This window comes from Labrus bergylta, chromosome 11 (assembly GCF_963930695.1).
Source record: "Labrus bergylta chromosome 11, fLabBer1.1, whole genome shotgun sequence".
Lineage (NCBI taxonomy): Eukaryota > Metazoa > Chordata > Actinopteri > Labriformes > Labridae > Labrus > Labrus bergylta.
The window spans coordinates 22,211,933-22,239,336 of record NC_089205.1 but is presented as its reverse complement, the minus strand read 5'-3'; the positions used below and the strand labels follow the sequence as shown (position 1 = coordinate 22,239,336).

General features: G+C 40.8%; 2 protein-coding genes across 3 annotated transcripts; both read right to left on the bottom strand.

The window, feature by feature from the left end:
- Window positions 1-1,086: 1,086 nt before the first annotated feature.
- Window positions 1,087-11,658, bottom strand: apbb1 (amyloid beta (A4) precursor protein-binding, family B, member 1 (Fe65)). Of its 2 annotated transcripts, none has more exons than XM_020648027.3 (14): window positions 11,502-11,658; window positions 10,236-10,888; window positions 8,788-8,993; window positions 8,641-8,700; window positions 8,078-8,157; window positions 7,896-7,962; window positions 6,962-7,108; window positions 6,564-6,727; window positions 5,751-5,865; window positions 5,556-5,640; window positions 5,378-5,458; window positions 5,150-5,265; window positions 4,846-5,022; window positions 1,087-3,729 (listed from the first exon to the last, which is right to left on the bottom strand). In XM_020648027.3, exons 2-14 carry the CDS (start codon window positions 10,864-10,866, stop codon window positions 3,574-3,576), a joined length of 2,085 nt encoding a protein of 694 aa, XP_020503683.1. In that variant the 5' UTR covers window positions 10,867-10,888; window positions 11,502-11,658; the 3' UTR covers window positions 1,087-3,573. The 2 variants fall into 2 exon arrangements, with proteins under 2 accessions (XP_020503683.1, XP_020503686.1); XM_020648030.3 differs by having other exon boundaries at window positions 6,600-6,727.
- Window positions 11,659-12,409: 751 nt separating this feature from the next.
- LOC109994613 (integrin-linked protein kinase) lies at window positions 12,410-26,410 on the bottom strand. Its single transcript, XM_020648038.3, has 13 exons — window positions 26,278-26,410; window positions 24,870-25,132; window positions 17,989-18,154; window positions 16,727-16,822; window positions 16,536-16,632; window positions 16,348-16,431; window positions 16,010-16,095; window positions 15,807-15,916; window positions 15,454-15,581; window positions 15,130-15,251; window positions 14,875-14,974; window positions 14,107-14,237; window positions 12,410-13,968 (listed from the first exon to the last, which is right to left on the bottom strand). The coding sequence occupies exons 2-13, from the start codon at window positions 24,956-24,958 to the stop codon at window positions 13,819-13,821; spliced, it is 1,359 nt and encodes a 452-aa protein (XP_020503694.1). The 5' UTR covers window positions 24,959-25,132; window positions 26,278-26,410; the 3' UTR covers window positions 12,410-13,818.
- Between the last annotated feature and the right edge of the window lie 994 nt (window positions 26,411-27,404).

Here is a 27,404-nt window from a genome sequence, read left to right as displayed (position 1 = left end):
TTTAACACAGAATACAATTTATTGAAATTCACACTGTGGGTGACATGAATGGGTGTGCCCAGTATATAAAATAAGACCTTCAGATAGTTTTCTACACATCAATTTAAACTATGAATGTCAATCTCACGTTGGGGTCAGAGGAAATGATCCAAAGATTTTGACATATTTTCTTCTTATCAATAAAGGTGATTAATAGGCTAACGTAAAGTAGTTGGGCTTACTAAACTACAAATGATGACATATTAGCATTGATCTGTCTAGATAAGGGGAACAGTCCCAGACACTCTGCCAAGTGGCCTGTTGTGGTGAAAACCTGAGCTATACTTGCCATGTATTAAAGAAGCTGTTCATTTTTGTCCTTGGAAACACTCCTGACATGTTTTAACACACATGATGAAATGAGACTATGGTAAAATACTTTGATGTGTTTCATTTACACAAAGAGAGAACAATAAGTCACCGAGCACAAAGGTCTTGGTCTCCTTCTTCAAAAGGAAGCGATTATAGGCAGGAGCCTTGATCTGTCCTGCCGCTCTGGAATCCCGCTGGCAGGGCAGTCCCACTATTTGTGTGGAGATGGTGAAGCCAATTACAGGCAGACTGCGGCTGCATTGGATTCCACTTGATGTGCACCTTTCATCTCCAAAAGCCATCTCTTATGGAAACAATAAGCAGCCAGACCCTTCCTTTTGAACTCACCAGGTGGGGGCAGCAGTGCAGATATGAACTGAACAGGTGAACAGGTCCACCCTGGAGGGGGGGAGGGGCAGCGTATTGTGTGTTTTTTTTTTTTTTTTGTTCATGCACTGTGTGGCTTGCCTGTCAATACATATGGTAAAAACCAGTGTCAGCGGCTTTAATGCATATGCAAACAGGCCTGACAGTCTGTGTGTGGCTTCTTTTACATTTTAATGGGAAAGCTGGGAGCGACAGATAAAACTTCTAATAGAAAAAGAGGAAATGTTCACGTCACCACAACGAGAAACCAAAGGAGACATTTTCAGGCTAAGCAGATCTGCCCTTTGGAAGGCAATCTCTTCACTTGACTTCACAGCTTAGAAATGAAAAGAGCACACGATAAACGGGTATGATATGTTCACATTTATTGTGCAGTGACTTTTATATACATACATTTTTATACACCTAATTTACATGAACAGAAATAAATTAATCTGCTAATGTTCTGTGACTCATCTGGCTGTAGTTCTGCCACGGACTGGACACCGCACACTCGGAGCAAGAGACAGCGAAATAGTTTCAACGAAGTGACACATGAAGTGACAAGGCAGTAATATGAGTCAGTGTTGTCTAGTTTTTATTTAGTGTTACACTTTACACATTAGAAAGAAGCAGCTGGTATGAGTTTTAGTGTCTCATTACTTCTAATATTAGAGAAACATGTAAGTGGGGGGGAAACGTCATCACAAATCACTGCTTTGCTTTCAGATCTGAGTGACCTTCGATGACATCACACAACAGGACAGACTCTATTGGTTGGATGTCTGCCTTACCGTCACATTTGTACACGCACGAGATTCTACTTGATCCATATGTTTCAAACATGAGTTTTATCATTGGTGGCTTCATATTTTAGAAGTTTAAGAATCCCTATCATCAGTCGTTTGAGGATAATTCTCTTTTTGCAATATAGTAACAATACCTAAATTAGTATTTCTTAAAAAACACAACTTCTAACAATTTAAAAAATCAAAAAGAAATTTAAAAAAAAAAGAGTCTCGCTTTTTAAAATATCAGTATGATAAAGTGAGCGTTGTTAGTTTTGCGTTTCTATAAAGTATATATCACAATATTTTGTTGCCGTGAGTTAAGATTCGCTCTAAAATTATTTTCATTTTTAAAGAATACACATTATTTCTAGACTTCTTTTCATCTCTTTGTGAGTCAGCCTGGGGATATTTGGATTTAGCTCCCAGTGTTTCAGACAACATGGCCGAACAAATGCCCTGCAGAGATTTAAAAACAAAACAAAACAAAAGTCTTACAAACTGTGTCTCAAGTCTTAAGAGATGACTACCACTGTTGTGCTACATACAGGATTGATCACTGACAGACACACAGAGATAAAATACAACTGGTCTATTTAGTGTGATCTTCATAAAAAAAGGGAATCTAAGGAGCTAATAATGTGGAAATCATCTTGATAGTGTACGTTGTAGTGTTTGGAAACGATTAAAAAAAAAAAAAAAAAAAAAAAAAAAAAAAAACATTAAGTGGAGCGGCCGTGTCGACGCGTGTCGAGACGAGGCCGAGGAAAAACCAAACAAAAATTTCAAACCATGAAGAAATCGCCTCTAGATTTGTTCATATACACAAACTGTAAATACAAACATTTACCTGCTCTCGTCTTTTCAGCTTGAAGGAACGGACAGAAAGTCTAACTTTCTACTGCTAGCCTAGTTTAATGGTAAACACACTGACACTAACTAGAGTGACATGCCTAAGAAACACGAAACAACACATCAACTCCAGCCTCCTACAGTAACACGGAGGAAGAATTTACAGGTTACACGGATGGATCTTAAGCGCTAAGCTGCGGCGAGCAGCGAGAACTCTTTGTTATCAAAACATGCAGCTTGTTGGCGAGTTTCTACAGTACGATTTAGTATTTGTCGGTGGTAAACGGCTGTGTGAAAACCCCAGAGTTTGTGACTTTTTTTTTTTTTTTTTATTACTATCATTTCTATCACAAGATTAATAGTTTTTCAACATGGCTCTGTTGTTCCGTCAGCCTCACAATCAACCCCAGCCACACACTCTCATTAAAGTGAACTCATAATCACCACACCATACAGGAACATCTGATTATTGCACACGAGCACTGAACTTCCAAATGTTCATGCAGAATGAATGAGAAACACACTACACTCAGATCAGTGTTTGCTCACTATGTGACAGATGACCATACAGTTCTTTGGAAGACTAAAATACATCATTGAGGAGGGTTGGGGGACGTATAACTAGCTGGCACACTACACAGACGCCTACAGTGTTTGTATAACATCCTAGAGTGGTAGAGAGAGGTGACCAATGAGTTTGTTACAGTAGCTTCTCTCACACAGTAGAAAAAAGAGGAGTGGAACAGGTGATCATTGCACTAAGGAGGGAAAAAACAGGGGGATGGAGAACATTTCTGAGAAAATCTAGCGACCTCTTGTTCATGCATCTTGTAGCATCTTCATGTAAAATGACATCCAATTCAAACATTCATATCGTAGTTTCTGTTAAAACACAAAAATAGTTAAAGACTCACAGAAAGAATCCCAGCAGAGCGAGATGAAGAGATGCCGGGGTGTTTCTGATAAGAGATGGCAGATTTTAAGTGTTGTATAAAGTAAAAGCTTAAAAAAAAAAAAAAAAAAGGGAAAACGATTCAATCTTTTCAGACACAAATTCTGCTCACAGACTTCTCCACACACTAGACGAGTGAACAGACAGCTGATAATGGTCGTAAGGCGAGAAGTGTGGCAGAAAGATGAGCGGAGGAGGAGCAGAAGTGAGATTGTGGTGATGGACCTTTGTGTTTAATGGACTGTGGATCATCTTGGCTCCAGCTCATGGGGACTGAGAGCCCGACCTGTAGCTCTTAAAGCTGCCCAGCAGACTCTGCACGCCCTTCTTGACCCGGCGAGCCACAGAGTCGGCAGGAGGAGTGGGCAGGCAGGAGGCCAGGCTTGGCGGACGAGCATCCAAACATTTCTGGTAGCGAAGCTATAAAAAGACGAACACAAAACACATCATAAATTATGCATTTCAGACACTCGGCTAAGCTCAAAACACTGGCTCGTGTATGTAAACAACTTTGGTTCACATTTGTTCCTCTTTAGCTTTGAACTTCTCACATAACAAACTTCAGTCTCGACAAAAAGAAAACACATTCCTGAGGCGCCAGTAGTTAAGTAGTCAGTGTGAGCGGCCCATGCACGGAGTCTATAGTCCTCCAAGCGCGTGCGGCCCAGGTTCTAATCTGACCTGTGGCTTCTTTCCCGCATGTCATTCCACACTCTCTCTCTCTCCCCAATGACTGACTATATCCACTGTCCCATCTCTAAAATAAAGGCATAAAACGCTCAAAATAAACCTTTAAAAAAAGTAAAAAATTAAACACAATTCTCTCAGTTCTCCTTCAAAATAAATTAAAGTGAATCTAATTCATTATAGGCTTTACGATTGATCACAAAGGACATACTAAACTGCTTACCTTACAGATCTACAAATGTTCTATAATTGTCCTCTCCAAGTACATCCTTAATCATCTGTATGTTTTCACTAATTCACCCTTAACCTCCACTTGTGTTTTCAATCTTTCAGACAGGGTTCAGTGTTCAGGAATGTGTTGCTCTCTCAGACAGAAACATTGAAAAATCACAGAAATGTAAAGCTGTGCTTCCATTTTGCTTACAAAGCTACTGTAGATGATTGTAGTAGTTGTAAACATAAGACTGCAAATATTAATGGATGAAGCCGAGTAACGTCACCAATCTGTTACTGCAGGGGCAAACAGATGAGATTCCCCCGTGCAGTGTGTGCCGATCGAGACATGGGTTAATCAGACTAATTTGGATATTTGAACCAGGCTGTAAAGTTGTTAATTTCATGTTTCTTCAGCCAGCCTCAAGCAGACACGAGATCAACAGCAGGATTTTGCACTTGGCTTCATTTTTCAACACTGGAGGTTGCTGCTTGGTTGTGAACAGTAATAAGTCTGCATTAACTGGACTGATGCATTAATCTCCCAAAGTGAATAAATCGAACATAACATGTCACAATGAAAATCTCTATTCCATCTCTGAATTCCTCCACCTCGTGTATGTGTTCAGTACTCACCATGCAGGCAGCTTGTACAGCCTCACTCAGACTGGCAGCGTTGGGCTCGCACCAAAACATGTGACAGGTGAAGTCTCGGGGACCCTCGGCCATGATGAAAGCGAAGGAGTGGACGTCCTTTCCCACACCCATGAAGGACAGGAAACGCACCCTGCACTCGGACAGCACCTCCTCACTCTGAGGCCAGAAACAGAAATGTGTCAATTAATTAATGTAATTTAAGCAGAGCTGCAGAAAGTAGACATGAAACATAAATCAGAATCATCTCCCCGAGTCCACGTCATGCTCAGTTCTTGTTTGTTACCTGTTTTGAAAGTATTGTGAGGGTGGCGGGTGCAACGTTCACATTGACAGGAGTCCAGTCACTCCTATCTTTGCTAATGACTGCTGCCTCTAGCGTGTCATTGATTATATCCATACCTGAGGAAAAAAGAAAAGGGAATACACCCGACATAAGAGAGAAAATCAGAAAAGGCATCATGACATAATGTATACAGTAAGTAGACTAACATTATTTAAAGTGTTTTCTTACCCACTGGCTTCACTACAGGCTCGCAACCAAGATAATAAACCTGGAAGTGCTGGAAGAGTTCATTTTTTGGAGCAGGAAACTCTGTTAAGAAAGAAAGAAGCATTAAGTGATTTCATCCACACATTTAATTCTGATGATGTGCAGTATGTGCATGGTCCATAAACGATCTGAACTCTACCTTCGATAGGGAGGATCCCAGGGTTCATGGGGTCAGAGTTCAGCCTGCTCACCCCCGGCTTGGTCGCCTTTCTCTCCATCATTATCTAAAGTCACATCAGGTGAAGAAGAATGCAAAATGTTTAAGTAAGAAAATCGAGGTTAATTATAAACTGAATTCATGATGAAACAAAATGTAATTCCACTTGACGCTGACCTTTGAACACATCTCATGTAAGCTGGTGGCTATGTTCTTGGCAGGTGAGTCACAGCGGAATACATGACACTTCAGCACCTGGGTCAGGTTGTCCCGAGCCACATAAGCAAAATCCCTGCAGGAGAAACCGAAACAAAGGTCGCGATCACACACTGAATCATTAAAGCAGTGTGAATATGTGAGCCTGTTTGAGCAAAGCTACACTTCTAATTTGTACACACAAACACAAATGCACACATTAGTGCAAGTAACACCAATCAAACTTTAAGAAATGTAATCATTTATGAATACCTTTCCCTGTTCATGATGAAAATGCAGCATGAAAGAAAAAACAGGATTGTTAGAACACTGTGCAAAACAGTCAGGGTCATCTTTGTCTGCAATGCCCTTAACAATCCAGCAGAGGGCAGCAGAGGGCAACACATCAGCAAACAAAAGATGTCTATTGTGCTTCATATTCGATTCTTTAAGAAATGCCAAACCAGTGAGTCATGAATGAGTCACGGCTACAGGAAGCTGTGAGTTATTCTAAAGGGGAATCAACCTCTAAATGTAGATTCAGCAGGAAACTTTTCAACACAAGAGAAATGACTGTCTGTAAAGCATTCAGTCAAAATGTGATTCAATTCCACTTAGGGTGTAGATTTACAATAATGCACTTATTACAAAAAAAATCATGCAAAACCATGATTCCCACATAAATAATGCCTAAATCCAACATTTTCCAAAATATACACTGATGTTCATATGAAAAAAGAAATCCCCTTTACAGTACATTTTTAAGCATGTTTAGGAAGTTGGATTAATAAATACCGTTCTTGTCCATAGTCTTGTAGTGTGGAGACTGACCTGCCGTTGTCCCGGCCAACACCCCAGACCCGGATGCTGCCTATTGGCTGAGCATGAAGCAGAGTCTGGCCCAGAGGGTCGATCAAGTTCATGGTGTCATTCTCCAGGACCATCAGCATGTCTTTACCCTGTCACGTACACAAAACACAAAGACCAGGTGTGAGCAGCCTGGCTTCAAACCATGTCACATATCAAGAGAAGAAACTACAAAAACGTTTTTCACATCTTTCTGATGGCTGAGTTCAAGGGGTCAATCTGATTGCACGTTAAATACTTCCTGAAGCAGTGTTTGAACTCAGAACATTTTTAACAGAATGTTTTATTTAGATCTGCTGCATATAAAGAAGGAATGTGTCACTCACCTCTCCCCAGATCCCAGCGGTGTCGTGTAGGTTGTGTTTGTGATAAGAGAGCTGTCTGATGCAGTTGTTGACGGCCACGCTGCTCTTGCCCGGTGCCATGTCCTCCTCAGACATCTCCACCCAGCCCAGCGAGCGCACAGCGAAACACTGAGCAGACAAAGGTGTGACACATAGGCACAAGATGTGAATAACGTTGAAAGAGGGTTGAAATTCTAGTTGTACTGTGTTCTTTATGTGTTAATGCTACGTTAATGCTTTAATGTCCACTGAATGTGCAGGTGATTCCATCACTGTACTGAGCTTCAAATAGCAAATAAAGTCAAAAACAAAGTATGGCTCAACCATATCAAAAGTGCAAACCGTATTCAATTATCAACACGTCCGGGTGGAAGAGAGTAACATACTAAAACAACAAATCAAAGGTGTTCACGTTTGTTGGAAAAGTTCTTGAAACCATTCTTGATAAAAAGTAAAGACACCTTACTTGAAAGTTAGTTTGCTAAAAGTAAAATTCAGCTCAAAGAAAATGGCTGTTGGAGCCAAAATTCTTATTTTTATTGATCTTTGCAAGAAACTCAACTCAACACTGAGAATTTGTATTTGAGTGTAATATCAACACTGAACACAGGGTGGCGCCTTGGCTTATGCTGTTCATAAAGCCAAGGCTCCAGGTAATTGGATTGGGAGCAGGTAGTTGACTTGAATGAAAGCGTTTATGTTTGATGACGTATTGGATGTGATGAGACATTTACACGCATGATTGGATCCTGATCATGAATTAAAATAAACAGATTGAAGAGTCACACCTCAGTGGTGAGTCTTCAAGTAGCCAGTTATAAATGTACTTAAGTATCAAAAGGTATGTGATGTGAAATTGTACTTAAGTAAGTTAAAGTAGAAAGACACAGGACAGCGGATATTCAATCTGACTCACCTTAGTTTCTATATCTGTGCTGAGTGGAGTTAGCTTTTCTTCTTCCTCTGACTGGGAGCAATTGTAACTACAACGACAAAGATAAAAAGGTAAGAACACATCACCACAACAAAAAATAACAACAGCTGACAATATACAAAACGCTAACTATCAACTAGACAAAGAGCTTGAGCAGCACGTACTTCAGGTTGATGGATGCATAGCGTAAAGTTGCCCCTTCAAACTCCTTCAGACTTTGATCAGATGCCACCTCTCCCTCCTCCTGTTGATAAAGAACAAAAGCATTATCAATGGAGATTCATACTTATTATGGCTGGAAGAGAGAGAGAGAGAGAGAGAGAGAGAGAGAGAGAGAGAGAGAGAGAGAGAGAGAGAGAGAGAGATAGAGAGAGAGAGAGAGAGATAAAGATGAACATTTCACTGATAAGTGGATGAAAAGTGTTAAGATATGTGATCCTAAAAAACTTGGGATTATTGGTCAATCATTCTAGATATCTGTGTTGGATGTTGAACAGAACTCAAAACATTTGACAATTTATCTGCTTCTCACAGATATCCTCATTACCATGTGGACAGATATGAAGGGTCAAACTGCAGTTTTATATAGATTGACTATGATCTGGTTGAATATGCTCCAAAAACACATATTATAAACAATTTATCGTTGACTACATGTATATAAACACAAACAAATCAGGACCTGTTTATTTGAAGTACACTTAGTTATATTCTTGTCCCTTCTTACCTTCCACAGCTCCCCTTCACCGGCTCCTTCGTCTGTGCTGGACAGCTGAGCCCAAGATTCCTGCCAAATTTAAGCCAAATATTATCATCTAATACACTCTCCACTATCACGTCCTCCCTTTCAAGCAAAATGTGTATTAGACCTCACCTCAGGCTCCTCGCAGGGTGTCGTCTCCAGGGACATCGTGGAGGACATCATGGAGTCGCCCACTTTCCCCAGAGGAGACGGAGGCTCCCACTGGGTGGTACCTGTGGGGATGTGCCAGTAGTAGGTGCCAGATGTGTCCCGCACCCTCATCCATCCTGACGGCAGGTCTGTGTCGGTCTCGAAAGCACTGGAATCCCAAAAGGACTCTGAAGGGCAGGAAGTAGAGGAGAGACACGGTGAAGGGAAAATGCTTAACATCGGGTTGAAGAGAAATAAATCACAGAGACCATGTGAGAAAAGAAAGAAAGAAACAAGGACAAAAACACACTTTCTGAAAATGTGTATTGAAGACTCAAACATTGAAAACACTGAATCAGATTAGTAATAATCTGTGGTGTCTGAAAAAGGGAACTAATTCAATCTCCTTTAAAGGGTATCAGTAAACAGATATTTTACGACTACTAATTTCCTTCAGGATATTTGGATTCTTTTATGAGGGATCTGTTGTTTTTAACAGCTGTGTAGTGGAGAAACTTTATTGTTTCTCCTCTTTTAAAGCATGTGACACAAACCATTTGGTGTTTATTTGTAAAGCGGCGTCACCTCATCATTGTTTGACATTTAAATGTACAGACATTTTGTTTATTCACTGTTCTCTGATGTCAGTCAGAGCTGATAGAGTTCCGCTGTGACTAGAAAGCAAGGACAACTTAACATGTTAAGGGTCTTCCCCTTTATCTGCAATGTTGTTTACTAAACTTAGACTAGTGTCTGCTCCAAATTGTCTGAGCAACACGTCCGATGTGTCCTTGGGCAAGACACTTAACCCCGCATTGCTCCCGCTGCTTTGGTGGTGGTATATGAATGGATTAGTGTTGTACTTACTCTCTGATGTACGTCGCTTTGGATAAAAGCGTCTGCTAAGTGAATAGTAACATTGTAATGTATCTTCTATATATGCAGAGCCTTTGGAAGAGTTTGGCAGAATTGGCATAGGAGGGACACAGCATCAGACTCCATCTCTCCTCCTGAGTATTCTTGTATATGCATAAACTTTGTTTAACTTAAGCCACATGAGTCAACTGAGTCTTATTGTGTGAAGTCGAGTTCTTAGTAATTTCCTCAACACTGATTACACAGTTACTGTACTCCAAGCACTAAACTTGTTTCCTTCATTACACCACAAGAGATGACAACCTCGCTATATCAATGAGTTCTTACACTGACAAATGAGACTGCAATAGCATCTCAAAACCCAAAAAGTTTGCTCTGACTCACCAGTCAACAAACCTGCACCAACAAGGAGCCTCTAAATGTTTTCCTTTCACTCCACTGCAGCATCCACATCAATAAAATACCCTTACATATGTTAGATAACAGGCTGTGTTGCATTTCTTATGACCATATATGTGTGGCCTAAACCTTTTCCTACGTGTTTTTCTATTTACCTCTGTTGCCATTCGGAGAGCTGTCAGCAGTGTTGTCCTGGGACGGTGAAGGCCAGCTGGTCTCTTCCTCATTGGGGGACCCATTCATGTTGGAGAACAGGAGGCAGGCGTTTCTCCCCGCAACACTGCCCTCCTTCTGAGGCTCCACTTTACCCTGCTCCTCAGTGACTCCTCTGGTTTGATCTGGCGAATCCTCATCTTCATCTGATACCTTCTCTTTGTCGTCCTCTTCTCTCTCTTTATCTTTCTCTTCTGTGGACTCCAGAGTGTCGATGAGGAGCGGGTCATTAAGGATGTTCTTGGATTCCTCCTGATTGAGGCCAGGGCTCAGAGTTATTTTGGGGGACTTGGTCTGCTCCTCGTTTCCCTGTTGTTCTTCCTGAGTGGTGGTCTGGTGAGGGAAGTCTTCCTTGTTCCCATTCTGGCTGATATTGCAGTTGTGGTCCTGGTCCTGCTGGTTCTCGGCTACTTTCCTCAGCTGGTTCTGGCCTTCTTTCACCCACTTGGCATTGTTGCCAGTGGACTCCTGATCGCCCCAGTGGCCGCTGTCGTTTAGTTTGTTCTTCAGCTCTTCATCTTGTTTTTGTTTATTCACTACATATGACATGTCTTCATCATCATGGCCTCCCATGGTAAATTTCCATGTAACTGCTCTGGAGGAGAAAGAGGTGGAGATATGTAAGCATTATCCATGATACAGGACGATACACTGTGCTGCTGGCTGGAAATAAATCAATACACGTTGATATAAATGTGTCAAAAATGAAAAAAAAATGTTCTAAGTTGACACACTATGAAGACATTTCTCAATGCTAATCCAAAAGACTGAAGTCAGTTTCTTGTTTGCAATTACCGCGACCACGTCCACTTGCTAACTTCACAGGACGAACCTGAAACGTACTTCAATGGCTTCAACTTCCATTTGCACAACACGGCCTTCTGCTCTTTTTGGGATGTTGAGCTGCACACGGACAAATCGGAGCCATTTCAGAATATAATCAGCTGCCTGTTGATGCAAATGTATTTTTCTAATAGAAAGACTACACAGTAAAACACAGCAATCAGCGGGTGACATCGTCTCAGCTGTTAAATAACGGGATCCATCCGCCATCATCATCATCGTCGTCGTAGCCCGTCTTCTCGGCTAGGCTAATGCTAATGCTCCTACGCTAGCAGGCTAACGAGCTTTCCAAACAGAGAAATCACAGCGGAAGGGGAAAGTAAGCGGTGATTTATCAAACTCGAGACGGGGGAATTGTGACTTACCAGCTGAACTGAAGCCCTTGTTGTCGAAAAAAAAAAGCGCAACTCCACCAGCTAGCTACATATTTCCGTGAATCGTGAGAGCGCTCGCTTCGTTTCTAAGGTGTTTTCTGTCAGTGGGCTCGGCTGGTGATGGAGGGCGAACCTGCGTCACAGACTGACGTCACTGCCAGAACCCACTGCTGACACACACACACACAGGCAGGCAGGCAGGGCAGCAGAGGAACCAAGAGAAATACAAATGATATGCCTCTTTATGGACATATTAAACCAGATTGTCAAGTTTTAAGTATGTGTAAAACAGTATGCTTAGCCTTTTATTTTGTTGCCCGCGCATATGTCAAGATATCAGAAGTGTGACTGTAGTAGTACCCGCATGTCCATATTACCATTTTATTAAGTCGCCCCTTTTTCACTCAATAAAATGTCAGTAACATCTCTAATAAAAGTTATTCAATCGTTTGTTGTTATGGTATGAATCAGCTATTAAGACCATTAAGAAAAACATTCAGCTGGTCCCAAGTCACAAGACAACGCCAAAGAACCATTTGACCTCTGACCTTCAACAAAACAGCTTTTTAGGGATTATTTGTATGTGGCTATAATGGCATTGGTAAACTTTTAATTCTGCTTACTTCAGGTTTATTTATTTAGACATTCTGTCCCCATGAAAAGATCTTGACTGTTGGCCCCGCCACTTCAGCCCACACTAGAAACGACTGCACAGAGAAGTTCTCTATTTCAGTTGCATGTTCAATAAAACAAACGTACCGCCTCTCGCCCAATCACAGCTGGGATCAGCTCCAGCCCATCACGACCCCGAACGGGATAAGCGGTATGGATAATGGATGGATGGATGAAATTAAGCTAAATGAAAGTATTCAGCAATAAATTAAAACATTCCCGCTGTCCATGTTTTTACCTTTTTAATATATTTATATATATATAAATACAAACTTTTGTATATCTCATTCTTGATTTGGCTTCGACCTGTGATTCAGCACAAACGAGCAAGCTGGTGGGGGCACAGAAACAACCCAAGAGACTGATAATCAAATTCAGAATTAATCTATGACCAAAATAATAAAAAATAGAAAATAATAAGACAATATTCTTGAGGTTATAACTGCCCTCAGTGTCCCAGTCCTCTTCTGTTGACAACAGCTGTTCATGCAGCCAGAATTGTGGGAAGGCATTTCCCATGCTGGAAAACAAAACGATAATAGATGTACCTGTGTTATCCATCAATCAGTTACATATGGATTGCATTACTCATGTCTGACGCTACAAGAAACACAGGCTAATACATGTTGTGTAGATTGCCAGTATGCAACATGATAACTACACTTTTAGAAATCTTGAACTCGAGACTGACTGCACCCTTTGTTGGACAGTACAGCTAACATAATTCAAATATTTAATCCGTTATGGTTTTAAAAAAAAGAGAGATCATGGTAAAACATTTGAGAAATCTAGTCAATAAAAGTCCAAAATAGAAATGAACAATCAAAGATGTGACATTTTGCAAGGCATTTTGAAAGAAATATTCCCAAAATTGCATTTAACAACACTGACATTTATGCTTTAACAAATAAAGAGTTTGTAAGGCCGGGTTAAAGTCATATTCAGCAGGTTGTACAGAGACCAAAGCTCAAGCTCTACTCATCACTACACAGCCAAGCTGAATGGTAGAACACTTCTTAATGCTCTCATTAGCACCACTCATTCATATACTTATGCATAATTATATAATATTTAAATGCTTGGTTTCAGACATCCCTCATGCTTGCCCAGCTGAATTCAGTTCATGAACATTTCCCACAAGACAAGCATAGAGTTAACGTGTCATTTGTTTTTATAGGAGGCACTATTAAAGAGGAGCACAATCCTTACAGGGCGACTTCTTTATAGTAAGCTCACTCCAGTAATAAAATAAGGCTTTACATCCACTGAAGCAGTGCAGCAGACTGCCATGCCTACCTCCACAGGTTATTCAGTCTAAAAGTTTGAAGATTGTACTCAGTCCACATGTTTACAGGTTAGAAGATGAACAGTCAATATTAAGCTCCTGTGCAGACAGTATCAGCAGATCAGTGACAAAGATGACGACACAATTTAAAACTTTATATCACATAGAAAAAAAAAGACACAAAAAAAAACAATATAAAAGAAGTGACGGCTGCTGAGTTAAACTCAGAAGCGACAGTGGTGTTGGATGCAGCGGAGGAGTAAGAGTTTAAGGCAATACTGGTAAGCACCACAACACCATCTGGGATAAGAGGTCGGGTTCAGAACAGGAGGGAAGAGGACTTCTTTTTTTTCACTTGTCCTGCATTTTTTCAAGAATTGGCACAATCATGTCAAACTTCGGCCTCTTTGCTGGGTCTTCGTTCATGCATATCTTCATCAGTTTGCAAATGTGGGGAGAAATTCCGGGGGGGATAGTGGGCCTCAAACCCTCCAAGGCAACCTGGGAGTCAAAGCAAACAGAGATGTTGCTTTAGTGGAAAATACATTCTTAAATCATAGCTTTGAGTAACCGTAGTTTTGTCTGCAAGCATCTGCCACTCAGCTGGTAACTGAATAAGGAAAAGATGGCTCTGCTAACCTTCATGCCTATTTCCATATTGGACAGGTCTGCATACGGCACCTCTCTGGTCACCAGCTCCCACAGCAGGATAGCAAAGCTCCACATGTCTGCTGACCGACGATTGATCTCTTCAGGCTTCTTCTGCAGAGCTGAAAAGGGCAACAAGTTAATGTAACACAAAACCCTTCACAACAGACACTACCCCATCTACCATAGTAATGCAGGGGCTGAGTGCAAATACCCAAACAGTATGATGACTGTAAGATTTAAATATTTAGTATACTTTCTAAATGAAACATTACTTAATGCTTTTTATATACAACGATTGAATTCCAAAAACACCATGCACATCCCTCAGTTGGTGCTGGATTCAAAAACATGTAAACTGTAAATGTTTCAGTGGCAAGCATTTTGTGCTCTCAATTTCATGACTCACTAACCACCGCATGTATGCTGCATGGTTGTTTCTATGGCAACTGGTCGCAACATATCCCCTGCACCCTACACATACTACGTCTCCATCATGCTCCACAAACTGCTCTGTAAACTCCAATCCTCCTCTGTGAATCCTTGTTGATGTTTGTTTCATCCCTGTTTATATTCACATTTCATAAATCTGTTTATGTTTCAAACATGCTCAAATTTCACCCAATCTCCCAGGATATCGGCTGCAAAATTGCATTAAACTCTGAGAGAGTCTAGAGTTCCCAGCATTCAATCTTTTACTCTGGAGCTTTTGTGGCTTCAGCTGTCACTTCTGATCTGTGCTGTTTGAGTGATGCCTACCCTCCGGGGCCACCCATGCAGGCGAGTACATCCTGCCGGGACACTGGAAGGAGAACTTGACGTCTGCCATGCTGATCCTTGCTGTCATGTCTTCATCTATCTGTGGAAACAGGGGACTTCAAATTGTAACAGACATTTCCTTCTTCTGCAGTTCTCTGTGTTTAAAGGCAACACAAAATATACGTTCAACGATTAACATTTACATACAATCAATACTTTTATGAGCCTGAATTCTACACTCAAATATCTTCTTACCATAACACTCTTGCTATTGAGATAGTGGCGAGGGATCATGGGTTCAAGAGTGTGTAAGAAGGCCATCCCACATGCAATGTCCAGCGCAAACTTCACCGCCTGTGTCTGGTCCACCACAAAGTCTGACGGCAGGATAAAAAACAAAAGCAGGTTTAGGACACTCTGGTTTCCCACACAAGATAGGGCGACACTGAACTTGCTGCTGTAATAAAGGTGACGACAGCATAATGACAAATGCACAAGAGCAATAAATCAAATGATAATTATAAAACCCATCAACAGTGGAGACAAGTACAGCTTTGTGACCAGAGTGGTGGTACTCACTGGTGCCTTCATGCAGCACGTTGTAGAGGGAGCCATAAGGCATCCAGTGTGTGATGATGATAGGGTGGGGAGCAGGAGGAGACTGACATCCTCCCAACATGGGTAGGACATTTGGGTGGGAAAATATCCTGGGATGGAGCCCAAGAGGGAGGGACAGGGGAGAGAGACAGACAGACGGACAAAAAAAGGCAAACCCACGTAGGATTTGATACAAACAGACTTGTGTGAGATGCAGCACCTCCCAAAAATAAAGAATACATAAAGATTGGTTCAACACAATGCAAACAGACAAATGGGAGACAACAACAGTACAGAACACAGAAGGTGTGGAGAAGTGAGGATTAGATACTAACCTGAGTTTGGGATACTCCTCATTAAAGTCTCTGCTTTTCCTCGTGGTCCAGTCACGAACTTTGAGCACTTTAACTACAACTTCATTTCCTTGCCAGCGTCCCTGCCACAGCTGACAGGGAATAAATAAATAAATACAAAGTTAGAAGTGATCTTCAGCAGCCTTTAAGTTCATTTAAATAGTAAAAATAAGAAGATAAACTACCTCTCCAGACTGGTTCTCATTTATTCTAGCCAAGAGAGAGAGCTGCTTGTAGTCAATGCCTGCATGTTTGTTCAAAGTGCCATTACCTAACAACACAAGATTGAGAGAAACATTAGTGGCAAGTTAAAGCTCAGACAAAAGCCTCATTATTCATGTGACATTTAGCAAAATGCTAAGCAGACGGAAAAGTGGTCAACTTTTCAAACACTACATAAAGGCCAGTAATGGTGCCAGCGCCAGTACGGAACCTTTTTTTCCCTTTCATGCACCGCTCAGACCAAACCAACTGATGGAAACTGGTCTGCTAATAAACTGGTTTATGTGTGTGTGAAACTCACGGGGTCGAGTTCTGGTGGTGCCTTTCCAGAACGTGTCCTTGAAGGGAATTTTAGCCAAGTTCTGTCCCATTTTCTCAGCCTTGTCTGTGTGGTGGAGGGACAGAGATAACGCATTACGACAATTGATCAAAAAGAGAATCAAAGGCACACTGATACGTGAGAAAGAGGTCGATGTGTTGTCTGGATACCTCTGAGGAGTTCACTCAGGTGTGGTTTTGCTTTGTCCATTGGGGTTTCTCCGTATTTGTTACAGATGCTCACCTGAGCCCCATTAGTGACCAGGTCCTGAGTAAAAAAGTAAGACTTGTGTCAGCAACATTTAATGCTTCATCATAAAATTGATCAGTCTCAGTTTAAGACCACCAGGGGGCGCACTGACCTCAGCCACTTGGTCTTGGCCCCAGAAGCAGGCGTAATGCAGAGGTGTGTTTCCATGTTCATTTGCTGCGTTCGTGTCTGCTTTGCACTGGATCAGCTAAAATAGGCAGAAACAAAAGATTATGTGATAAACAAAGCTGCTCAGGTCTTGTTTGAGCTGTACACAGAGATGAGTGTCAATGCTGCAAACACAAATCATGGAGGTTCATCTCGCCTGTGGACACATACCAGAGGTATTGAGACATGCCTAATATTAAACTCAATAGCTGCCTGGCAGCAACTCTAAGTCAGACACTCTAAAGCACTGATGGCATACCTAACACTTTGATACAGCATGTTCCTGTTTGTTCAGAGAATAGAATGAATGTCTTTAAACATAAATTACAATATGTGAGGTCTATCTGTTTTACAAAACAAGCATTCATCAAAGTGAATGCTGCATCTCCCTAAATGTACACACAGTATATACAAATATTACATGTGACATACTGGGGATTCGTCCACAGACTATCATTAAATGAATGACTGTACTGCTGGTTGTATTGCAGCTACTGCTTTGTGTACAAACCTTACTTTAAATAGTAGACTTGTTCTTCTAGTGCTCTCATTTTACAGAAATATAATGGGTGAAAAGTTATCCATCTGCTATAGATTTAGCTTGCAGCCAATTAGTCCTAATGGCTAACCCTTATAAGAAGGCTTTCAAAGAGTAGCAAGACAAGAGGACTACCTCAAACACAGTAAGAATAAATTACATATTGTAAGTTTTTTTTTTTTTAAATCTGAAATATTTTGATCTGTCCTGAACATTTGATTAGGTGTAGGGCAGGTTTGAAAATCAGGCTTGCTCCACTTGCTTTTTCTTGCTGATGGTGGAGTTGCAAGAACAGACAAGACCTTTGTGTTCATAATTGCTGTTCAGATGTCATCATTTTTCAGTTTCATAATATCCTGTTTTTATGACCAAACTTGAGGAGATGCATCATTTTATTGGACTGTGAGATCTGAACACCTGTGTGCAAAACATGTTAGGTAGAGTTTATTAGTCTAGTTGAGAAGGGGAAAAATTCAATTTTAGGCACACTAAAAGATTTATTCTGAAAAAGAGGTCAGAGAAAGTTTTTAATGTTTTAATAAAGAGGAAACTTATATTATGAAGCAGAAAAGGTTTTAACAAGGAGTTAAGGGATGATGGTTAAACCGTGGGAGGGAACCTCTTGCTGCACTTCTGTGTGCATGCAGCAGCGTTTACATGAGCCCTACCTTTCCTACGATGTCACGATGTCCGTGGCTGGCAGCCAGGTGCAGGGGGGTGTCGTCTCCACGGTTCATGACATTGATGCGAGCCCCTCTCATGATGAGCATGTCCACCACGCTGGAGCGGCCCTCCCTGCACGCCCAGTGGAGAGGGCTGAAGCCGTGGTCGTCTCTACAGAGAGAGGAGCATTCACATTCAGTGAAGGTTTCACCAAAACCTTAAGCACAGCAAGAACTTTAAATGGGGAAGCTGCAAGCAGGAAACACGTTTTTAGAGGGATGAAAAAGTACAGTAGCCACTTCAGCCCCTCAGTTATCCACGGTTGGTTACTCCCTGCAAACAACTCTGTGGTGGTCTTGGCAAAAAACCAAGAGGTACAGACTCAGAGTGTTTTTTTGGAGCATATGTGTTTTGCTTTGACACTCAAAATACCACTCACAACAACAAGAAGGCATTCCAGAGAAAAACAAGATGGTCAGCAGGGTTGGGCCCACTAACAATTGCATCGCCCTGATTGGACAGTCATTGTCCACTGTGCCCTCTAATATCACAAATCCTGAACTACACTCTCCGGCCCAACTACTGTTCCTATTTTTCCAGTGCAGAGCCAGACTGAAGTCCTTTATCAGCCAAAATGGTTGTGGTGTGTTTTACCTTCAAAACTCACATTTAAATGCCTTAAACAGGAGTCGTGCTGTCCTGCTCATGCAGCTCAGGATCCATCACCTACCTTTGCCTCCATCAGTTTTTTGTGTTGGTTAGTGGTCAACTTGTAACTATGGTTGGATAGTTTACAGCATGTCATGATGTCGTTCCTGCAGTGCTCCGTGTATGATTATAGATAAAAACTAGAGATGAAAAAAAAAACTGATGTTTGAAAAAACAATTTAGTCAGTTCCTGATTCTGACACGATGTTTGTTTCATGACTTCTTTCAGTCTAAGACTCCCACAATGCCAACCATTTTCTCTCATGTTTGACTTTGAAAACAAGTACGAGTTTGTTCAATAGGTGACGTCATCTGCCCAATAAAATCCTCTTCTCTGAATCAGTAGTTAAGTGTACTTGATTCAGCATTCAATTGATTTGACATAACAAATCAACATCGGCTACTGCTGACTTCGGTTCATGCCACATTATTTTCCAATATACCCGATGTCTGTCAACAAGGCCAATATCAGCCGATACCGATGTTGAACCGATGCAGCGGTTGACATCGGCGACACGGCCACATGTAAACTCAGTAGCCATTACCCTATAACTAGAAATCATCATAAAATATTCTGAGGTAAATAAGCTTCTTTCTAATTCTGTAGTTTCAGTTACAGATACAGTGCTGTCGAAATGAACATCTCTGAAAACTAAATCCACAAAATCAACATAAGCTGGATCAACAACTCAAACCTTGATCAAAACAAACTGAATGTTATGGCCTTCATAAGTCTGCAGCGCTAACAGCAGCTTTGTTTGTTAGGGCAACCAAGCTGTTTATCTCCAACTACTGCATTTTTTTACACTTGTGACCTCAGCTTTATGAGGAATTACAGTCATCTTCCTCTCAATACAGGAAGTTCGTTCAACAGCTAACAGGCCTCTGGCACTCATCATTCCTCATTGTCGCTGTGACACTGGCAGCAACACATGTAGGACAGTGGCCTCGATTACATGGCAGAGTGACTGATGGAATATGTCCACAGAGGAGAAGAGATAAAGACACAGTAAGTGCTGAGTGACAGAGTCAATCAGGAAAAGAGAAAATGATGAGGCACGCCGAGTGTTCACTGCAGTCCTTATAAAGGCGCAGTGAGACTTCCTTAAGCATGCAGACGCTCCAGCTGCTATGTGTGATTGTGTCATTCTTCATTTCTCTGCTGGGTCGTGGTCACCTCCTCCTCCTCCCTGACAAAGTTTCTTCACTCATCTGAAGTCTCTCCACTCCCCCGTATGTCTCCTTCAAATTCATCTTCTCTCTTTTCTTTCCACTCAAACAGCTGGTCTGTCTCGATGATAAATTCCCTGTTCCAGACACTTTTCCATTCACTGTTTGTGCCGAGCCAAACACAGCACAATCCTCTTGTTAACAGAGTTCTGCACTTCTTTCTGAAATTATGTGTAGGCACACAGCATGATAATGTGGTCCGAGGACTGAGGGAGTATTATGATTCTGCAGGAACCCTCTGCCCCCTACCCTGCCATCAATTCACTGGCCTGCATTCACACATCCTGCAGAGCTCGGCGCAAAACAGCATCAAGAGTCCCACACAAACCCTCAGTCCCACAACACACATCTATCTGTGAATCTGGGTGACCTGCTGCAGCCACACCACATCTGCTCTGTGTGCAATTTCCTCTGAGACCAAAAGGCCAAATCTCTAAAACTAATTAGTCAAAGTTTATGAGAGAAAACCTCCCCACAGACTCACTTCTATAATTTTTTATTAGGTTTCTGTGGTAAGCTCAGGGTCTTTTAGAGGAGGAAGTAGCGTCATGAAGTTAAAGGCTGTAATTTAGTAAGCTACATTTCACACATAAACACTATTAACACCCTGCTTATCTGTACTACAGTAGACTCACTGTTAAAATGTGCCTTTTTTAAAAGATGTTTTAACTGTAGACTTGGGACACAGGAACAGGGAGGTTCCCTGGTTCAAGTCCCGATTTGGACCAAGTCTGGAATTGGAACTGGATGCTGGAGAGGTGCTGGTTTAAATCATTAGCACTACCAGGGTACCCTCGAGCAAGGCACCTAACCCCAAACTGCTTGGAGTGCCAGTCCCTGTGCAGCCCCCTCACTTTAATTTAGTTTCTCCAATGTGCAGATTTGCTGCTTTTCTCTTTTAATATCGTTGTTAACAAATCTGTGAATGTCCGTGTTTGTTCAGGAATTCAGGTTTAAACACTAAACACGTGAAGAGGGAGAGTACTTGAAGTCTCATGTCAATTAACTGTCCCTTTTTTTTTTTTACATCTTTTTCATTATTTGATCTCTTTACACCAACAGGAACTTGGCACAGAAGAACTCAGAAAAGTTGGGCTATTTAAGTGACAACTCAGCACAAAGTCCTTAACCCTGTACAGTGGAGCTTAGTATAACACTGCTTAACAACTTCACACTTATTTTGAATATGAAACTGCTTTATCAAGTGTTTTACCCGTTTCAATCAACTTCACTTGAACGAGAAAAAGCCCTAAAAAATGTTTAGAAGTCAAGTTTAGTATGCATTTTTTTCTCTGTGTGTGCTGATAACATTAGACATGATGTGACCTTTTCTAAATATCACCAAACAAATGACTTGTATTTGACAAGTGCATTGTTAATTTATCACATTTTCAGCCCAAATTGGTAAACAGAAAAAAGGACCCAATCCACCTAACACTGTACAGAATCTACCACTTTCACATCCATTGACATTCTGGCATCTGCTTTCTACTTGTGTATGTCTATTTAGGGGCTCTTTTTATAGGATAGATTTCCCCTCAAGCTGGCTTCATCCCCACAACCCAAAGGCACTTGAGTGCCAGGGTTTTCTTCTGCTCAGCCCCTCCACACAGGCTGCGGTAATTTATTTCAGGCACTTCCACCTGCCAACAGTGCTCAGTTTGGCAGAGGGAAAAGCCAGAGGAAGAGCCCTGTCTGCACCCTGTATGTCTGTGCCCCGACATCCTCGCTGGGTCATATAACAAATCTCAGATAAGGGAAACAAACTCCCAGACAAATCTATCAGATAAAAAGAGGAGCCACAGAAGAAGAAATATATGGTTTCTAAACAGTTGTCTGTATGTAGTACAACTGTCACTTCAGTGGTTCAGGAGAAACACGTTTCTGGTATTTCTTTTCTTTATTTTGTCACCTCTTCAAACATCAAGAAATCATCATGCTTTATTAAATAATGCTGAACATACAGTACATGAAAGCACATTATTTCAAGCAGAATTGCCTATGTGTTGGATTTGGTATAGCCTGAACTATTTTTGGTTGGCTGATAGTATCAGTGCCTGTCACAGATTTATTATTATACTGTCTGTGTTTTTATTTTCCGGTATGCAGCTACATGAAAACTTTATGGGAAAAACTTTTTTAAAACACTGTCATCGCACAGAGAGAGCAGAGGATGCTGCGACTGAACAGTAACAGACACTAATTTCAGCATTGTCTGCACCACATGAAGCACAGCAGCTGAGTAGACAGTGGTTGACAATGAACAATAAGGTTTACCTGTGTATAGTCATAAAAAAACAACAACCCTTGTTAAATGTGATAGACTGACTTTGTCTGTTCACAGATCTACTTTCTTCTGAAATCATGCCTACGTGCTTCAACAAGCCGTGACACCACTGTCTAGTTACAACAGTAACCACTGCAGGGTTACAGACTCAAACTTCTACTCACACCATCACAGAAGTTATGAATGAAGTCAGTATCCACGCTATAAAGCTACCTCCATCCTATAAACAACAAGCTTTAACATTAATAGCATAATAATAAAAGTGTGGTCTGACCGTCCTGAATGGTTATCAGTGATAGAGTAAGTGTTCTGCTCACACATGTACAAGGCTCCTTTTAAATGTGTATTTTGAAGAAGCTAAATTAAGATAACCAGCGGTGCCATGATTAAACACTTGAAAGCCAAAGAAAACACAAAATCATGAAACTTATTTCTCAGTTTGGACCAAGCGCAATTTAAATTGGAACTATGAGTTAGGGATATGGGGGACAGTACCGAGCTATTCTAATATTTGTGATGAAATCTCAGCTTTCATACAACCAGGGCTGAAATCATAAAGCTTGCTAGCTCAGCTTGTTTTCTATAAAATGTCAAGCAGTGACAAATGCCCATTACAGTTTGCTATAGCCTAAGACAATGTTGTTGCTGTCGTTTTTTAACTTTTGTCTGACCAACTGTCTAAAACTCAACTTCCTGCATACCATTTTTTACCAGACAAGTGAAAGCAGTCGGCTTCTTTGAGTGGCTTCATTTAAGTCAACACTTTAAACTTTAAATCAATGACAATCATTTAACAAGTACTGGATTTGTAACACAATGGTTTTAGTCAGAAATGGGAAAAAAAAGGACATATTACCCTTCAGACATATTTTTCAGACAAAGGGAAGTGGCAGTGTAACACATATTCAGAAAAAGACCGGAGAATTTGTTTGAAAGTTTGCAATTAACTCTTCTTAACTTTGAGGAAATGTTGAGCGGAAATGAAGGGAGCTATCTAATACCGCTGGGAGAGGAATACCGGAAGCACGTAGGTGGAGGAGGGGGGTGATGTGCTCCATTTCTCTGTTGAAAAATTCACTATTTGGCACACAACACACACACAAAGATTCTCTGTCTCGTCACGCATAACTCTTAAAGCCCTTCCCAGCTACAATAATCTCCTCCCCCTCTCTCTAAATTTTGGTAGGTGGTAGATGGTTCCCTCGAGGCCTGTGTGTTATTCCTTGTAAGGAGATTCAGCATTCCTCTACTACTCCTTGTCTAGGCATTACATCAGTGTAAACACGCTATCATCCAGGAGCTCAGCAAATATTACAGCGAGGATCTGATAGGCTGAATTATGGCACGTTTACTCAAATACAGCAAGGAATGAATTAGCAACTCTCTAAAGGCAATAATAAGTGTGTTTTACCCCCACTGTAGGAACATACATCAACTGAAAAGGGAACTTGACATGTAATCAGCTAATGGACGAGCCATTAGGGGTGCATGGATCCACCCTACTTGATACAATCATCCAGTCTAACAACAACGAGAAAAAAACAATAATAAAGAAGAACATTGCAATAAACAAAGCCAAAGCAGACTTAAAAAGAGACCGGATCTTCCATCATTTCTTGCCAAAGGGACATTTCTTGCCATTTCGATGCAGATGTCCAATCAGTGTTCATAGTAAACATTGTGATTTGAAGAAATATATTCATTAGTGCATGCTTTAGTGAAAAAGAAGCTCAATTGATTCTGCATGTGGTGGCAGTATCTACATGTACGGGAATGCATTGTCAGAAAGCAAACATGGCCTTGGCCTCAGTCTGCTGCATTTTAATAGCTTCATTGTAAACATATCAATAATAGATTTGAAAAAAACTGCTAAATGCTATTGTGATTAACTTCCACAACAAATATACTAAAATATAGGGAAGGCAAAAACAGAGGGAGCAGCACCAAGATTAACAGCCATCGTAAAATATCAATTACCGGTACTTCTATTGCTGCTTTGAAAACAAAAGAGATCCAAAAGAGAAGCTTCAACGGGGGCCACAACTACTTCACTGACAAGCTTCGCCAAGTCTTTTTTGCCCAGAGTCATCTGAGGATACAGAGGCTGACTGATGATCTGTAACTACCGGGCAGATTTATGTTTACTAAACATGTCAAATCATACAGAAGCCTGCAGTGTGTATATATTTTATTCTTTCTGTAAGGCCTATATTGAATTGCAGCAACAACTAAGAGCAAGATAAAGTCCACTATCGAGGCAGGTTTCCGGTCCAGCATCATGCTTCTGAATTACTCCACTGGCATCTGGGACATAAACTTAAGCCCACAAGGAAATGGGTTCAATCACAGGCCATAATCTCACTGGGGAATAAAAAGGCGGGCTGTGTGCTTCAAAAACTGAACTTCAAAATGCAACATTCAAAGCAAGCAGTGACACTGCGGTGTAGGAGATATTTCCTTGATAATCTGATGCACTTTATCTAGCGTCACACATTTATGTCCTGGCAAGTTTTGCAGATAACATAACATATTTCTGCAGCAATACTTGGCTGAACATTTAAATTAGAGAATAGGGAAAATATCAGACACTATTCTAGTTTGTGCACGTGAATTCTGGAAACCATTAGTATGAGAAAACAAACAAATAAACCTTTTGCTCACCCCTGATTGAGGTCATTCTCTGTATTGTCCAACCATAAGCGTACAGCCACTGCATTGCCTTCCCGGCACTGTGTGAAGATATCATCCATTTTCAGGGCTGTTTTCTTCTTCTCTTGTCTGCAACCTCAGGAGTAGATGTAGAACAAAACTGGGACAGATAAGAGGCGACCCGAGGGGTTCAGCAGGGTCCTGGTCAGCATCAGTCCCTCATTTGGGGCAACCAGGGGCTCAATCAAATAGACTCTGGAGCACTCAAACGATATCTGAAGATGAGGGAAAGAGGAGTTCTGCTATTAACACATTTTTTTAAATCAGTCAGACCTTCAGACAGGAATATCCTCTCTCCCGTGATTCTGTACAGACATTAAAAAGAAGAAAGCCAAGCAACCCCTAATCCAAGTGTTGAGTAATCGTATCCAACTTAGTAATACTGTATGGGAAGTTTACAGCATTGTGACTCACAACACGTGGCTGTGAAAAGCACTCTGTGTACACAAGGATAGATACATAGGCTCATTGCATGTCCAATTCTTTACTTCCTTTATACGATTATTGACTTGTCTCTTGCTTATACCAATGCAGCAATCTCTGGGTACAAACCATTATAATGTAAAAAAAAAAAGAAATGTGCAAAATAATAAATTCTAATCAACACTGTAGATACAAGGAGAAGTCACAGTTTGAATAACCCTCTTCATATTTCGCACAAGCTGAACTATGATTAGATTATTTTGATGCCAAAATAAGAAGCAACTTTGGTAGCAATTACTTTTGTCTTCATATAATGACGTGGTAACAAAAATGGCATGACACAGCAAGAGAGGGAGGGAATCACACTTTTTGACATCCGTGTATGATAACCTGGAATGAAGGAATTAATGTGTTTTAAACTTTTTGTTTACATGATAAAACCACTTAAAATGTCAGGTAAATGACAGAACAACTGAGTCTGGACTTAAACTTGATATAAAGGTGGTCAGCCAGTTAAATACAACTTAATTACTTTAGGTTTAATAGGATTTGTGTGTGTTTAACATTAACATGTCACAGTAAGGGTCTAGCATTAACCACTCACTGCCTTTACAGCAGTCTGACTAGCTTCACTGTAATCTAGTTTACCCAGTGGAATATGTCTTATAAATTACATAAAATAGCTAAAAACTCCAGGTAGTACCATTTAATAAGTCAATTGCACTCTTGCAACTAAAACTGGGTTTTCACAAAGCAGGCAGCATCGAGATGACTACATGAGATACAACAGGAAGGTTGAGCTAAAAGGCTAACCAACTCTCCTGACGCCGCACACCGTCCCCGCGATTTACCGCTGACTTCACGGATATTAACGTTAAAGAAACGGTAAAACAGTTCAAAACTGACTGTAAATGTATCCCCATGGCGATAAACTCACCTGGAATAGTCGTGTGTTGCCGTGTAATATCGTCACAGAGAGGCAGAAGTTATGCTCAGCGTATCCAGCAGATTGAATGCTGCTGCTGCTGCTGCTGTGTGGGGACGACGTCCACACCCTCACCGCCACCGGCCTCCGTACGTTACGTGGTAACGTAGAGTGGAGGCAAGAGAGCGCCCCGCCCCCTACAGGCGGCAGAGAGAACTGCAGACAGTCAAAAAAATATCCACAGCCTCGGGTCACAGTTTTTAAAGCTTCAGCAACGCCCAGGTTACAGTTATTATGTGCATACCCGAAAGTAAAGGAATATTTTACTAGCTGTTTTTTAATGTGTTGGAAGGAGGATTCAGATTATTTACATGTGTAAAAATTTAAGTATTGTCAACAGTTAACATACAAATTTACTGCACATTGCACAAATTGCACAAGTTTCCTTTTTCTTTAAATTTTATTTTATTTCATTTACCATTTTGTACCTTTTGCACAATTTAGAATTTATTACTGTAAATATTATTTATCTCATTTTTACCTCATTTTATTTTATCTATTTTACCTTATCTTATTTTATCTTATTTTACCTTATTTTATTTGATCTATTTAACCTCATTTTATTTTATCTATTTAACCTTATCTTATTTTATCTTAGTTTACCTTATTTTGGTTGTATTGCACCGTGGGACGGAGACAAACGCAATTTCGATTCCACTGTATGTCTGGCATATTTTGAAATTGACAATAAAGTTGACTTTGACTTTGACTTTGAAATGCACTAATACATTTTTAAAGGTGCACTATGGAGTTTCGGTAAAGAGAAATTTGAAAGTTGGAGAAGTGAAACAATTCTGTGCTATATTTTCTGAACTGAATACATAAACTTTACTTAAAGAATAAATTGGGTCCCTGAACTCTGTTTGGAGCTAAAAAGCTACCAGGAGAGTTGTGGTTTCTGTGTTGTGGGCCCCCCCACCATAACTTCTCGCACATCATTTTATCTTCAAACAGTGTTACAGGGACCACAGTTTCCTATGAGGACAGTTGGTGTATAGAGTTATGAACATATACCATAGAATCTGTACACTTCTCCAACTTTCACATTTCTCTACCAAAACTCCACAGTGCACCTTTAA

Excerpts from the sequence above, each read along its gene's own strand:
- apbb1 (XM_020648027.3), bottom strand. The coding sequence starts at position 10,866 with ATGGGAGGCCATGATGATGAAGACATGTCATATGTAGTGAATAAACAA. Across the intron at positions 5,459-5,555 it reads TGGGATCCTCCCTATCGAAG|AGTTTCCTGCTCCAAAAAAT; the intron begins GTAGAGTTCAGA and ends CTTTCTTAACAG. Across the intron at positions 5,023-5,149 it reads TCACAATACTTTCAAAACAG|AGTGAGGAGGTGCTGTCCGA; the intron begins GTAACAAACAAG and ends TTCTGGCCTCAG.
- LOC109994613 (XM_020648038.3), bottom strand. The coding sequence starts at position 24,958 with ATGGATGATATCTTCACACAGTGCCGGGAAGGCAATGCAGTGGCTGTA. Across the intron at positions 16,633-16,726 it reads GCCAAGACCAAGTGGCTGAG|GACCTGGTCACTAATGGGGC; the intron begins GTCAGTGCGCCC and ends TTTTTTACTCAG. Across the intron at positions 15,252-15,453 it reads CGTGCTGCATGAAGGCACCA|ACTTTGTGGTGGACCAGACA; the intron begins GTGAGTACCACC and ends TCCTGCCGTCAG.